Source organism: Pterocles gutturalis, unplaced genomic scaffold (genome assembly GCF_000699245.1).
Source record: "Pterocles gutturalis isolate BGI_N339 unplaced genomic scaffold, ASM69924v1 scaffold16307, whole genome shotgun sequence".
Lineage (NCBI taxonomy): Eukaryota > Metazoa > Chordata > Aves > Pterocliformes > Pteroclidae > Pterocles > Pterocles gutturalis.
The window spans coordinates 2621-18153 of NW_010110562.1; the positions used below are offsets into that span (position 1 = coordinate 2621).

Here is a 15533-nt window from a genome sequence, read left to right on the forward strand (position 1 = left end):
TGGTCCCCTCCCCGCTCTCACCCAGGGCTTGCAGGACTTATTTGAGGCTTGGGGGACTTCTAGCCTGGAGGAAGCAAGCACCTGATGATGGCTGAGGGATGATGGCTGCCCTGCAGCAGATCTAGACCCTCTAAACTGCTCCTCTTCCACCTTGACGATAGCCATGGAGCTGTTGTACAAACTATACAACCCCTGAAAACCCTTCACGGCCAACTCATCGCATAGATGAGATCTTCCTGGACCTGCCATCCCAGGTCTCACCAGCACGATCACCAGTGCACGGTCACCAGCTGCACGGTGACCACCACACACACCTTGCCAAGCACCAGGGCTTCCTCCCATCCCTGCAGGCAAGCCAGACCCTCCTCCTCCTCCTCACTCCTGCAAAGCACCTGGTTTCATGAGGATTTTGGCCACCACAGTCCCAGCGCTGGCCTTAGATCCGTGCTGTGACCTGCCTGTGGACTCCCCAAATTCACACCTCACAGAGGTGCTGGGGGATGCCTCTCAGGGTCACCACAGGGTACGATGGGGACCCCGCTTCCTCTTCCTGCAGGACAAGAGGCTGGCTCTCCCGGCTCTCTCCAAGCAAGATGCTCTGCCACTCTGTCATCTAAATAAGCCACCATTCAAACCCAGTCATCAGCCTGCTTTATTGGGACAATAAAACCTATACTATCACGTTATATGTATAGATCCCTGTTTTACTGTAGTTACATATTTTATTGCTTTAATAAAAAGATGCGGGGTGTGGATTTGAGTGGTGCTTTACAAAGTTAATTTATATAAATTATAACACAGGGGTTCTTAACCATTCTTACTGATGTTCACAAAGCAAGCACTGACAAGGCCACCGCATCCTCGAGCATCACCCGTCAGCGGAGCCGGATGCCGCCTGTACAGTCACACAGCGCTGGTACTGCCGTGGTGCCAGCGGATAGGAGAGGGAGGCACACTGAGATAACACCACAAACTCTGCAGCCCCGCCGAGCTCACATGCCAAATGTGTAGAAAAATAGGCACCTCCCACATTGCTCACTGCAGAAAATAGTGGGAGCGAAGTGCTGCCTGCACCAGTGCCTGGCCCCATGCCTCCCAACCCTGTCCTCACCTGCCAGCTCGAGCAGACATGGACTATGCTCTTCTCCAACATTTCACAGGGTGTTTTTCTATAGGAAAAAGCAGGGGACTGCAGAAACGAGGGCAGAGGCACGTGGCTCGCTGCCCACCTTTGACTACCCATCGCCGCGTCTTACCTCATCCTTGTACTTGGTGATGTAGGAGTAGATCTCGTGCAGCGCGCTCATACTGTTGAACTGGCTGAGGTGTAACCGCGACTGCTCCGCCAGATACGCGCTCATGTCCTGGTCACTGATGGCTGGCATTTTAGCTATATCTGCATAATATCTGCAAGGGAGAAACACAAGAGTGGGTCTGATACAGGGACAGACAGCAGGGGATGGGTCCCCGCCACGACGAAAACCGGAGAGGCAAGGTGAAGAGCAGCCTGCTTCCAAGTGGTGATGTGCTGCGATCACCCATCATAACGCCGCTGCTCACGGTGAGGTCTCTGAGCTCTGGGAGAGGTCAGCATCAGCAGCAACACGCTGCCAAGGGAGCAGCACCAAGCTGCAGAGCAGGTGCTGAGCCCGGATCGTGCTGGGGAGCCCAGAGCTGCTGCTCAGAGGGGTTTTCCACTCTCTCCTAAACCACATGTTTTTCTTCCTTCCCATCCCATTGGTGTGTTTTGCCACCAAACCACATCCACCAGAATCCTCCACCTCTGCAGCAACACGTACGGCTTTGCTACCATTCTCCTAAGGCCGTGTGTCACTAAAAGCCAACAATGCGCCTTTGTGTTCGACTAAACACTTGGTGCTTGAACACAAAACGATTTCACATCCAGCCCTTGCAGCGATACACACCTGCGTGGTTACATCTTCCACAGCAACAGGCATTCAGCACAGCCTACGACTGATGCCAGCCATGCTCGGGAGCTACCATGCACCAAAAAGCTACGAGGTGCTTTAACTTTCAGTGAAAACGGAGGTTCTGCAGGCACATCGGTGAACTCCAAGGGTCCTGGGCCGCAGAGGAGGCAGCTGGTGTCTTGGCACATGCCTGGGTCAAGTGACTCGGTGCTTTCCTGCCTTCCTTCTGCTTCTCTGATGGTTGCTACCAGCAAGATTCTACCTTACATTTCCTAGGGCACCTTAAGATTTGCAGTCCCACCCCATAGCTGCCTCGCTGACATGCTCAGCAAATACAGGGAAACCCACACACAGCTTATATTGTGCAGAATCGTAGCAGAAAAACAGAATCTACTGCTCCCCAAAACCCAGGGAGATCAAAGCCTCAGCACCCCGTTGCAGCAGGAGGGTCACAGCAAGCAGACACACCAGACCGGCCGCTGAAGTCCTTTTGGAAGCTGGGGTTGTGTCCACAGCGCTCTATTGAAAAAGAAACCCTGCCCACAGCAAACAAGCCCTGGCCGCTCCCACCACCTGGAAATACAGAGTGCCAGGTTTGCTTTACTCCTCATGACTCCTCAAAGCACTCAGTGAAGTTTCTGGTACGGTGATTAGCATCATTAGCATCATCAGTCGAACGCTGAGGTGGAACACGGCTGAAGCACTTGGATCGGAGCAGATGGCAGCGAGACCACTTGAGGAGATGAATATGAGGATCCACTCCACCCCATGGCGCTGAGCTCAGCTAGCGATGAAGTACTTGGGCAGTTTTTACAAGAAGGCTCATTCACAGCCAAAAAAGGATGTGAGGTGAGGACCTCTGACCACACCAGACATCAAGAGATCCGCTATGCTGCTAGAGAGACCACCCCCAGAGGGATGTCTCCTAAAGCTGACAGTACTTCTACCCGTGATGAGGAATATTAGGGACAATAGGGCCAATGTTCTCAGTTCCACCCAGCTTTGATTAGCAAAGAAAACCCACAGAGGTCCTCCTGGCCACCTTCTAACCCCGTAGGTGAAGGCTCCTGTGGGGAAGGACTTGGGCGAAACCAACGGAGATCTGCTGAAGAAGAAAGCTTTGGGGCTGCCATGGCAAGATGTCCAGGTAACACGCAGCAGTATGATGTCCCAGGTTTTATGGTGACACAGAGGATGGCAGGAAAGCATCATTCTTCAATACAAGTGTGCATGGCTCGTGTGGTCCAAGATCCCAGTCCCACCCACCATTTCCAGAAGACACTACCACAGCCATGACGCAGCAGCAGTCCGCTTGGGTTTACCCAGGCTGCCCACCTCCGAAGCCCTTCACCGTGCTGTTCCTCCCTTGGCTGGCAGGATGCCCTTTTTGAGCTGGTCCCTGACCCGAGGCGGCAGACAGACCTGCCGCTGGGATCAGCGGTCCCACGCAGCCACCCTCGCATCGCTCCCATCCTGCCTCCACAAAGCTTTGCAGCAATAACCGTGCCAAAAGCCAGAAATGCTGATTGCGCCATAAATCCCCACAGCAGAGGAGCAGCGGGAGACGCAGTTGCACCCTGCACGGGGCAGCTCCCTGCAGAACCGTACGGGCGGTAAGCGACGGCAGAACATCTGTCACCGGTGAGATCTCCCACCTCCTCCCCAGGGACACAGCGTGTCTAGACCAATGTTTCACTCTGGAATGGTTTTATACCTTTTTTTTTTTTTTTTTTTTTAGGGACACACAGAGCCGAATATTTTTGTCATCGAGATGGCAAGGTCAGAGAAATTCACCTGATGAAGTTTGTGACGTTCCTACAGGACCCCACTCCAAAGCCCCCTCCAGCCCCTCGCAAAGAATTTTCTCCTCGTACAATGCAGCTCATCTCTCATCTCAGCCGGAGTATTTCAGGGGCATCTTTTCTTCTGATCCAAGCCCTGCCTTCCTCGAGGCAAGAAGCTTGCCTTTGTACCTGCCTGCAAAGCACCAGGCATGCCAATGTGCAACAACAATAACTGCGTACAAGTGAGCAGCCAAAGGACGGTTTGAGCTACAAAGCCCCACGCTTGCAAACCAGAGTGTGTGATGCTTGTTGTTGCCTGGACATCTTTCATTTGGTTCATTCTGCATCCCATCTAGATGATGAAAAGGGGAATGGTCCTCAGTTGAAAAGAAAAAAAGAGCATCATCTATAGCACAGCGTATCAACACAAGGGGAAAGTGCCATCAGCAACCTGAAATCCAGCATTTTTGAAGCTTGATGAAGTCCCACTTTGCCACACAGTAACATCTTAACAGTAGCTCTACTTGGAGGGCTTAGGAGGTTTCTGTCCCAAAAGGATAAAGCTAAACACAGCGTTATGCCTGAGCGCATCAATTTGCAATCAGCAGCATTCAAACCCTGAGCATTTAACACTGCGTTAATTCAGCGGGACAGGGGGATGTCTCTCATCAGCTAACGGTGAACGCGGAGGGTGTCGGAAGGAGTCAGGGGAGCTGCTCCTCGGCACAGCGACAGCAGCCGGAGCGCTGCCTCAGAGCACAAGCTCTCATCAGGATCCTGAGCGAGATGGAGAGACGGATGAGAGATGGGAAACAGCAATTTTCAACCATTTCAGCAAAACCGGCGTGTATTGTCACGGTACAAAAAAGGCACTTCTCTAGTCCAAGGCTGACTTCATGCTGCTCCTCGAAAGCAATCAAGGGACGTGTTAGCAATTCCCTAGCACAGACCCACTTTTTACAACAGAAAACATCAGACAAGCCAGAAGAGCAGGTTGCCGTTAGCACACCTTAAGCAAGTCATTGCAAACTCATTCCAGGAGATAATCACAAGAAAGCCTCACCTCCCAGACACGGTCCCTCTTCAGACAGCCGCCAAGAGGAGTCCTCCCCACACCCACCTACACCCACTGTAAATCCTTCAGGCTATTGCCTTCAGGAGCTATTGCCAAGTCTACTCACCTTTCTACCCAGCTCTTGTAGTTGGGGATGTCCTTGGCGTACAGTAGTTTGTTGGAGGGAGAGTCTTTTCCTAGCTTGTGCTCAGAAGTTGAGCAGGAGTCCATGAATGTCTGAGCCACCACGGATAGGCAGGCATCAGTAATACTGTTCTTGTGAATGTCGAACACAAACTGGGGGTTCTTAATCACATTCACCCAAAAACGTAGAGGTAGACTGAGGGAAGAAGGGAACAGGAGTCAGCACCTGAACCGAGCCCTGCAGGGCAGCCAGCACACACTTCTCCAGCTGCCGAGGAGGAGCTCCCCGTGACCCAGAACCAGGCAGGATGCTTTTCCCAGCATCCCAGGGATGCAAACAACCTGGGCAAACAGCCATTCCCCTCTGCCCACCCGACACGGTCACAGCTCTCCATGGAGAAATTCCTCAGCACTGCCAACGTCTCCAAAGGCAAACCGGGGCAGCGCAGGTCTGCGGTTTTCCCAAGGATCGGCTCACGCTGAAGAGCCCTTGCTGAGCGCACGGTCACGCCAGGCACGGTCCCCTTCTCTTCCAACAATGAGCCTGTCTGCGGCGCCGTGTGGCATTTCACACATCTCCCGTCTCGGAGGAGGGGGTTAACTGGACTCCTCAAGGGACTCATTAGCACATTTAACACCAGAGAAGAATTTAGGCATCCTTGAATGCTGGAAATGAAGCTCTCAGCTGTAGAGGCAGCGGGTCTCCAGGCCAGCCACCGCCTGGATGTTTGCTGCATCCTGACACACGTGCCACCCCCGTGGCTCCATTTCCCAATCCTGCTGCCCCTCTCCTCTCCCAGCAGCATCTCAGAGCCTCCCCCCATCAGAAAGCCTCTCTGCTCCGTCATACCTCAGCACCAACACCCAGTGAACGCTTTTATCTTTGGCAAAACACACTTCGTTCCCCAGGACTTTCCTAATGAGGGTACCGGGTGCATGTACATATTTCATTTGTGAAGGGAACGGCCTCAAGAAATTAGCTCCACACATTGAATTAGCGCCCAGAGATAAGCACAGGCATTAGTATGCAGGAGCCTGCATGCCCAGCCCCTGTGGAGCGGGGCTTTTTTTCCTCCTTTGCCTTTTGCTCCTTCTTTTAATATAGAAAGCTGAGTTATAAATCAGTTCCGAGCACTTCCGCGCTCCCACATCTCCATTTAAAAATGTTTCTTTTCCTGCCCTGCTAATTGCCAACAGTTACTGAACTATACAAAAGCAATTTGGCTGCCATTTAACAAATGCCAGACACGGGAATGTACGTACCCAGCTCCAGTAACGGCAAGATCAGAGATGAAATCAGTGAGGCAGCAGAAAAGAAAAATGCAAGGGGGGGATGTGGAGCAGGAGCCAACACCTGCTCACGCCCTGGCTCCAGCAGGGTACTTACGAGGTCTCATCAGCCGCTCCGCCCCGCTTTTCAGAGAGCGATAAGCAGAGCCGGGCGGCTCCGCAGGCGAGGTTAGGGAGGATGCACACATGGCTTTACACCGACTTTGTCAGGGCACGCTCCGCTGAGCGACGGGAGGGAGCACGGAAACACCTTTAGGACAGTGGAGATAAGAATCGGGGCTGGCATCTCCGGAGGAGCCCAGGGGACCGAGAAGCCCGAGCAGTGTTTGCTGAAGGTGCGATGGGAACAGAGCCGCTGTGGTCCTCAGGACCCGTGCGGTCAGGGGAGCGGGGCTCTGGGGATGCAGGGCTGAGGGAGCACTACATTCCTGGAATGTTTTCTGCTGCAGGAAGGCATGCGAGGGATTTACCCACCCCTGAAATACAGAGATATGGGCCTCTCTTGTCCTGGATCATTTCCAGAGACATATTTCTGCTCCCTGTGGGAGGGGGAGGAAGTATCATTAGCTGTGATATCATTAGCCCCCCCGCCCCGTCCCACTGCCCTCTTCCTTACCAGTTACTCTTCCAGGTGTGTCTGACATCGTAATCATTGATCTGATGCTTATCAGCTTGTTCATCCAGGAAATCAAACATGTATTTGATGGCGAGGGGCAGCGCGCTCCCACGATGTGCTGTGCTGAAGATGGTCTCAAACAGGTCGTCCACGAATTTCTGCAGGGTGCCCTGGGAGCAGAGAGACAGGAGGGTGGCTCAGCAACTCCCCGCACCAGCAAAGAGAAGAGCCTTCAGCTGAAGGTCAGCCTTTAAACCGGTTTCACTCATATTCCTACGACCTGGAAGAGCAGCACAGCGCAGCCTGCGCAATTCTACTGGTTCTCAGTGGTTTATACTGGGAAACAGATAGTGCAGTGATATCTCCTTCACTACATGATCTGGCAAGCTAAAAGCATACAAATGAAAACACCATATAGAGTAAAACCCAAGCAGATGTACATCCTGTCATGGGCTTTATCTGGGTCCCATTAAGGTAGTCCAGACCTGATGACAAACGTCGCTGAATGAGCCCTTGTCCCATGAGGCAGGAGCCAAGTCCTGAGCCAGGACCTTCAGCACAGCCCTCCGCTCCTCTCTGGGGACATCTCGGACGCACAGCATCCCCTTGGCACTAGGGAAGGTTTTGTATGTGCTGGGGGAAGGGGAACCCAGTGGGATGCCAAATATCCCGGGTCATTACGCTTCCCACATCCCTGATTTCACAGCTTCATCCCAAACACCAACGGGGATGAGGGGGATGAGGCACCTGCCCCAGGGCACCTCTGCTTGCAGCCCAGCAGCTGCTCAAGGACACAGGCAACAGGAAAAATGCCTCAGGGTGCAAAAAGCATATAGGAAAATCCACTCAAGGGATATTCACTGAAGATTCCGACACACGAAAACATCACCTCCAGCTCAGGAAAGCCCAGAGATGAACAGAGTAGCTCCTCCTGTGCTGAAACAGAAGGCTATTAAAAAAGCGATCTTACCACTTTGGACAACCCAAATCACTACCCCTCCCCATCCAGATCTGAAAAAAGCCAGGCAGCAGCTCTGTGTCTCTGTGCCATACCTTGGTGGCTAACAGGCGGGTCAAGTAGATTTCGGAGACCATCTTGCTTCCCCGGTCGCCCTCCCGCTGGTCCATGTGGTCGTGGTTTTTCACCAGGTGCCAGAGCTTGGTGCCACTCTCCAGGTCAGGGGTGATCATGGGGGTCCGCGAGCGCAGGCTGTCGGGGCTGCTGGCTGTCCGCAGCATGCTCTCTGCAGGCACCGAGCACAGGGGGACACTCGGACCATGCCCACCACCGCCTGGCCACCAGCCCCATCGTCCCCCTTCCCTCCACGCATCACGCCCATGAAACCAGAATTTCGGATCCAGCCCCTGCAGCCGCCATGGACTGGGAGCTCTGCTGGGACCATCCTCCCAGCCTGCCGGGCTCTGTGCAAGCCTGGCTGATGCACAGGGGCCAGGACCATCGTGGGAGGGATTCTGCAGAGGCCTGTCCTGCTCCCAGCGCGCAGGTACCAGGATCACAGATGCCTCCTGCGTTGGTCTGAGCTGACCACACTATTCCCTTCCCAACCAAGGCTGAAGCGCACTGGCCAGCACGTTCGCTGTAGTTCTCAACTCTGCTCATTTAAGCACAGAGTGCCTCTGTGCCTATTTTAATTAGATTTCAGGGGAATAAAAGAGAGGGCATCCCTTAGCAGCAGCCATCTGACACGTGTCTTGCTCCCCTGAGTCTGACATATTGCAAAGAGAGATGGCTCCGAGGGCATCTGCTCCCTCTCTGCCACCAGAACAAACAGCACGGTGCAGGAGAGCCAGGGGTTTGGAGGACCTTGTTCACGTGAGCCACAGTTACAATCACCTGCCCTGTGCCTTGGTCTGCAAGCCCAGCCCGGCGCTGCCTCCCCTGCCAGCACAGCGGAGGGTGCCCCTGCGCGCTCACCATATCTGCTGAGGGACTTGGTGAAGGTGGAGGAGTTGGAGATGTTGTACGCTGAGTTCTGCTTGGGCACCAGCGCTACCGAGGAGCCATCCGTCACCTGGGGGCAGAGATAGCGTGAGCGGGCTGTCACACCGGAGAGGCACAGGAGGAACAGAAACCAGCCCAGGAGGGATGAAGCTGCACTGCACCCCACCCCAGGGACATCCATCTCCTGCGAAGGAGACCTACACGTCCACCCCTGCGACCGATCAGGGGCAGCAGCCGGACCAGGAACACAGCAGAAACCTTGTCGTGAAAATGGCAAAGTGAGGTCAGAGCAGGGAACAGCCCCGATGAGTCCTGAAGATGTCCCATTTAGTGCTCCCTCAAACGGAAGGGCCATAAACACGGGGACCATGCAGGAACGTGACTGCAGAGCTCCTGGCCATGCACCTGCACGAGCAGCATGGTCTGGAGAGCGGAGCCCTGGCCCTGACCAAGCCGAACAGGGAGAAGAGATGCTTAAGCTCAAAGCAGCTGGGGACCACTTGGTGCTCTCCACCGCAGCCAGCCTCACCTGGTAGTGGGCCAAGGTGTTCAGCCTCTTCCAGTCATTGTCGATCTTTGTGGTGACATCTTCGTCCTGCAGTATGATCCGGGCCATTCTGCCCTGCCGCCACTCTGTCCGCAGGAGGGAGAAGGGCTCATGGTTAGTGAGGGGCTTGGAGCATAAAGCCAAGGCGAGGGTAGGAGCACAGTCTGGGCATCGACAGGATTACCCTCCCACCACTTTCTGAACCCCAGGACCAATGATTGTCAATATGGTGTTGGGCAAAAGCAGTTCCTAAGAACTTAAGGAACGACAGCATCAGTTTGACCCTGGCAACCATCTCCTTCGCTCCTCTCCTCTTCATTCTCCTGCCCATCCTCTAAGAACAGGACTATTAACGCTGTTCTCAACTATTGCTGACCTCCCTGGACCCCAGCCACCTTATCCTGCAATCCAGACCCCAGCGAGAGCCGAGGAGGCTCCTCTCCCCATCCTCCCTACCGGCAGGACCCATGATCTCATGCCAGGGGTCCCCACACACACCCAGTGCCACCAGCACAGCAAAAGTGGACTGCACAAGCACAAATGCTCTGGTTCCACCAGTTCCTCTCTCTTGTAGGAATATGGATTTTCCTGCCTTGAACAGGTTTTTTGGCATTTCTGCTCTTGGTCACATCCCTGCTCCCCACAGGGAAGTGCTTGGTCTCTCGCTTACCCAGGTCCATGTCTCCAGCTTTGGGGCGCTGGGAATAGGGCACCCCCTTGTAGACAGCGTCCAGCAGCTTCTCCTTCACCTGCGTGATGGTGTCACAGTTCAGGACCTTGACGGGGATCTCCGGGGCGTTCTCATTCTCGGGGTTCACGCAGTTGAGGGTCTGCACAGCACAGGGGGGGCAGAAAGACTCAAGTGAGAGGATGTGACACACTGGCTGCAAAACTGCATATTTATTTGTGTGACAGTGTCATATAAGGGAATTGAAGGAAAATAATGTGAAATAAAATTGAGTGTTTTACTTACACACTTTAAGCCAGACGTTTACACTGGCTTATTCATGATCATGTTCATTATTGTATTTATTTTGCATCGATTATTCATAATGATTGACTATGAATGTCTTCCTGTTTAGATTTTATGAATGGTTAATCCCTTACAGTCCTCTCTCATCTGTAATTTTGTCTTTTTGCTGTGACACACAGGGCTACAGCTGCCTGCAGCCCATGCCTTCTCACCGCCTGGGCTGCTGCAGAGGTGCAGCCACGTGGCTTATTCCTGCTCCTCCTTTCTCTCCCAATCCCCAAATCTCCAGCTATTCCTAGAAACGGTGTCAGTGAAGGAACCGTGGGCCAGCAAACCATGCCCAGCTCACAGAAACCTGGCTAGCCCAAGGGATGCCTGTGCATGGTCCACACCCCTCCCAACCCCACCCCGGGGGAGAGGGAGGTGGGGGAGAACCAGGCGGGCTCAGCAGGGGAAGGGCCTGACTCCTCACTCGGCTGGGCAGAGGGGATGGCTCGTACGGAGGAGGAGAAGCACTGCATCTCCTGCAGCTGTCTCATGGCTGGATCCCCACCCAACATGAGCCGCTGGCTGCTCCAGGTAGCACATACTCAACAGCATCTCTGTCCCCACGTCTGTCCGGGCCATGGGGTTTGTTGGGAGAGAGGATTCCTCATGCCTGGCTTTCTCAGCTCCGTGGCGAGAGCAAACCTTGCCATGCACGGGCCCCAGAGCTGACCCTAGCTGAGATGGGTGACACACCGACAGGGTGAGAGGCACCCCAGGGACACTGGAGAGAAGAACAAGAGGCAAACCACTCTCTGCATTGTACTCTGTGCCTCCAAGACCTTGTTAAACAGCTGGACCTGGTCCTGGCTGTACCAGTACCGCTGGAGGCTCCCGCAGGCACTAACCAGCATTTTGTAGTCGATCTGCTGCCGGATAAGCTTGTCTTCACTGAGGGAGTACCGAGCCTCTCCCGTGATGGCATCGATGGGGCCCTTCTCCATCTGCTGCTTGATGGCGCAGTAGAGCATGAACAGCGGTTCCCCGGCACACTCCTGCAGGACAGGGGATGGAGAAGGGGGGGAGAGAGGGGTGAGACAGTGCCAGGAACCACCTTTGCCTTTCAACAACCGCCACCATGTCAGGAGCCTCCTCTGTCCCCACAGCATCAAGCCCCACACATGACTTTACAGTCTTCAGCCCTTGCTCAAGACAGCAAGGAAGGAGGCACATGGTAAAAGTCATCCCATGGAGGAGCTCATTCTCTTTGTTCAAGCCTGCTGGAGGTTGTTCCCTTGTTCATCAACCCGTAGGCTCAGCTTCCAGAGTTTCCAGTGAATTCTGCTCATTCTACAAGCCAAAAATGAGCTAAAAAGGTTAAATTCAGGGCTAGAGAACAGCAGGTTGGGTCTGGGGACTTTGTGTATGGGATACAGCCTCTGTTTTGAGCCAGCCCAGCCAAGAGAAGCACCTGCGGACTGGAAAGGGCATGCTGCAGCGGGACAGAACGGTGGCTCTTGCCCAGGGATGGTGATGCAGTTCTGGCATCTGCCAGGAGCCCAGTCTCGCATGAGAGACAGTCAAAGGAAGTTTCTCCAGATGACAGCTGGGCACAGCCAGCCAGATCCACTGGGAAGGAAAAGCAAGAGAGCAACTCTCTGACAACCCTGCCCTGAGTCTCCAGCTGATGGAGGGGACGAGGCAATGACATCTCCTACAGTGAAACCATTTGCCACCTACATGTCCCCATGGTCACATCCCTATATCAGAGCCAGCTCTAGCCACCAGCCAGAGCCACATCAGCATCCACCTCCTGGGTGGGAGGAAGGGAGAGGGCAACCTCCCCGGAAGATGCTGGAACTGCAGCGACCCAGAACAGCACCAGACCCGCAAGGCTGGAGGCACCAACAAGCCTGGAGCCATGAGCTGGCCCAGGAGGGCTGGAAGTGGACCCCCCCTTTATCACCCGGGGCCCAAATCTCTCCCCTGAGCTGCATCCCAGTGAGTCCTTCCAGATACAGGCATTAGCCCTAAGGGCAAAAAAAGGGTATGATGGGGGCAGAGAGGATGGGGAAAGTCCCAGCAGATTTTACCCCACCAGCCTTTGTCCCTCCCTCCCGGCCGCCTCACAAATAAATTGTACTTTGGTGCAAAGTGCGGCTGCTCTCCCTGTCACCATATGCTGTTAGCATCTCGTTAGCATCTGCGGTAATTAAAGAGACAGCTGCTAACGAGCAGGAACAGGCATACATCATCCCCAGACCTTCCGACAACATGCCTGTCTTTGAAATTATGTTTCATTTGCAAACTTGGCTTCATTAAGTCAGCTTGGAAAAATGAGAGACCCAAGGTGGGTGCTACGCCACACGTTACTGGCTGCCCGGTGAGGCGGGAGCGCCAGGCTGGCTGCAGAGCTGTGAGCTACCCGGGGCTCCCACGGCACCCCAAACCCACCCCTCCAGCTGTGGCAGAAAGACTGGGAGCTGCTTCTTTCAGCCAATTGTAAAATCTCCTTGTAAAACTTCCAAGTCTGCGGACATGGTGTGGATGGAGGACAGCCTGGAGCAGGACTGCTCACATCTGGCACGGCTGCTCCTGTCTCAGCCCAGATTTCCCCTCTCCAGGTGAGGCAGTTTCTGCCCTCCCCCATCTGCAGCTCTGCGCCCACATCTAGGGATCCCCACCACGAAAAGTGGGTTCAGTCCTTCTCACATGGACAGCCTGTTTGTACCCCACGCCTGGCGGCATTGCCTCCTCCACTGCTCGGACACCAGCTGGGCTGATGGGGAATAAATCGCTTTTTGGATGCGTGGGTGAGCGCTGACCCTACAGCCTCCCCGGAGGGATGGAGGGATCAGCAGTTCTGGTGATGGGGACGTCACCCCTCCAGCACCCTGCGGGTTTTCAGGGGATCCTGCATGCCCAGGGATCGTTTCGTGGATTCTGGTCTCCTTCTGACCTGTCGGGCACCCTAATGTCAACTGAAACAGCCCCTCTGCCCTGTCCCCCTGACTCTGCATCCTCCGTGTCACAGCCTGGCTTCCCCACCTGTCCTCAATGTGAGTCCTGCCCTTAAAATCCAAAACCTCACTCCCAACCTCACTTTTCCCACCGGCTCTTGAGAACCTGGGCCAAGATGCTGCGGTGGGTCAGCTCACGGAGCCACTACCCATGAGGACAGTGTAGGGCTCGTCCCTGACAGAGACCACCGAAATGAGCAGGGACCGCAGAAACCATGGCTGGGCAGTGCCCCGGAGATGATCTCCATCGGGTGAGATACAGGAGGGGACCAGCAGCCTGCCCCCCGAACACGGCTGTGCCCACGCTGCCAGCCCTGACGCCGTTTGCTGGGGCCTGAGCAAGGGGGAGTTTGGGGGGGTTCTGTGCGAGGCGAGCTGGAGGAGGGTGACTGCAAACACACCCACGCATGGCACATCCATGAGCAGGCTGAGGCGAGCCAGCTAATGCTCAAACTGTCTTATTGACTAGATCTAGCTCATCAGGCACCTAATATCGTGCATTTTTCAGCACTTGTCTTGATCTATCCCTCTCCCTTTCCCCAGGGTGTCTCATTAAGAATCTGATAAATGCTACTACAGGGTCCCATGAAAGCACCAGCCCACCGGCCCTGGGCAGGGGGTCTGTCCCATCCCTGGCCCCATCCCATCACAGCCGGGCAATGCTGAGCACCTCACCCTGCTCTGCGCAGGTTTGCCGAGAGCCGACCTGGCAGCTGGGAGCAGGTCCGCCTGCCTCATTTACATGCACGATTACCGCGGTTTGGTGCAAGGCATATGTTTCCCTGCCGGCAAACTGCTGTGATACCTCTGCATCTACTCCTTGGGTTTCTCCTGCTTTTGATGCCATCTGTGACCCTCAGCACTGGGAGAGAGGCAGGAATGGCCCCGTGAGTCTCCGCTGGTGGGGCTGACCCAGGAGAGGCCATGGGCACATCTTCAAGCCTCTTCCAGCCTAACCCAAGTGATCAACCACTTCCCCAGGGAGACGATCTCCAGCGCAGCCATCTCACGGCCAGCGGGTTTATCCAAGCCCTCGGCATATGTTCCCCCTATAACGCTCTATCTAGATCAGACTTCTCTCTCCTGCTGCTGCCACCGAGAGACTGAAAGCAATTTCCACTGCCAAAGCCACGGCTTAGCCAAGGACTTTGCAAAAAGGCATTGCCCTGGTCCCATCCCCACGTCTCTCCCTCCTACTGCTCCTCATCCTCAGACCTGCCCTGCACTGGCAATGCACCCGGCAGCCTCTCTGAAGGGCTGTACGAGGACAGATGCAGGACAGCGGTGGCACAAGAACTGCTCCAAAGCAGCTTCTGAACGAGGTGAATGTGCCTCCGTGACCTGTCCACACGGCTCAGCCCAGCCAGTGACAGGCCAAGGGCATCAGGTCACACACACGAATGTAACGTCCCCAAACGCGGCTGTGGGTGTTGGAAGGCTGTGCACCATGTTTTGCTCAGACAAATCACAACCTTCTCCACCTCATGGAGCCCTGAGGGAGTTTATCCACAGCGAGAGCTACTCCTGCCTGTCCCACTGACCCCATGAAGCCCGAAGAGCCATCTGTTGGTGTTGTCCTACCTGATCCCACCAGATCCCACCAGGCATGTCCTACCAGATCCCACCAGGTACGTCCTATCTGACCCCATTGGTCACGTCCTACCTGATCCCACCAGATACATCCTACCTGATCCCACCGGGCACGTCCCACCTGACCCCACCAGGCAAGTCCTACCTGACCCCCACCAGGCACTGCCACTGCAGTGGGAGGGTGACCCCTCTGAGCAAAGCCCTGGCGCAAAGAGGTGTCAGGAGGTTTGACATCTCCCCATGAACAGCACAGCTTTCCCCCCCTCCCACCCCTGGCAAGCAATCTCCGCCGCATGCTACAGCTAGATTTTTATAGATACAGGCTATCCCTCGACGAAGGCAAAAAGCCAAGTGCACGTAAGCGATATTATAAATCACCTCTCGTTGACGATCATTTGAGTTCTGCACAGACTCCTGCTCGTGCTCATCTCTTGGCTGGAAATGGTTCAAACCCTCTTTATCTTAATGAGGGATGGAATCCCACAAAAACGGCTGCGTGCCACCCAGCCTCGGTGTGCTGATACCAGGCAGGATCCCAAGAAACAGCTCTGCTGACTGACAAACCAGCGGCAGGACTGCAGGCACCACTCACCCCACTGGTGCCATCCTGAAGCAGCAGCAGGATGGAGCCGGGGG

General features: G+C 54.8%; 1 protein-coding gene across 1 annotated transcript in view; it reads right to left on the reverse strand.

The window, feature by feature from the left end:
- The window catches only part of LOC104461745 (plexin-A1), a gene marked incomplete at its 5' end in the record, with an annotated part of 31284 nt that overhangs the window by 2583 nt on the left and 13168 nt on the right, over positions 1–15533 (reverse strand). The window contains 8 exons of the mRNA XM_010073435.1: positions 1257–1407; positions 4897–5109; positions 6820–6989; positions 7873–8063; positions 8756–8852; positions 9312–9415; positions 10000–10159; positions 11196–11342. Of these exons, the coding sequence (XP_010071737.1) occupies positions 1257–1407; positions 4897–5109; positions 6820–6989; positions 7873–8063; positions 8756–8852; positions 9312–9415; positions 10000–10159; positions 11196–11342 (1233 nt within the window). The remainder of the gene's footprint in view (positions 1–1256; positions 1408–4896; positions 5110–6819; positions 6990–7872; positions 8064–8755; positions 8853–9311; positions 9416–9999; positions 10160–11195; positions 11343–15533) is intronic.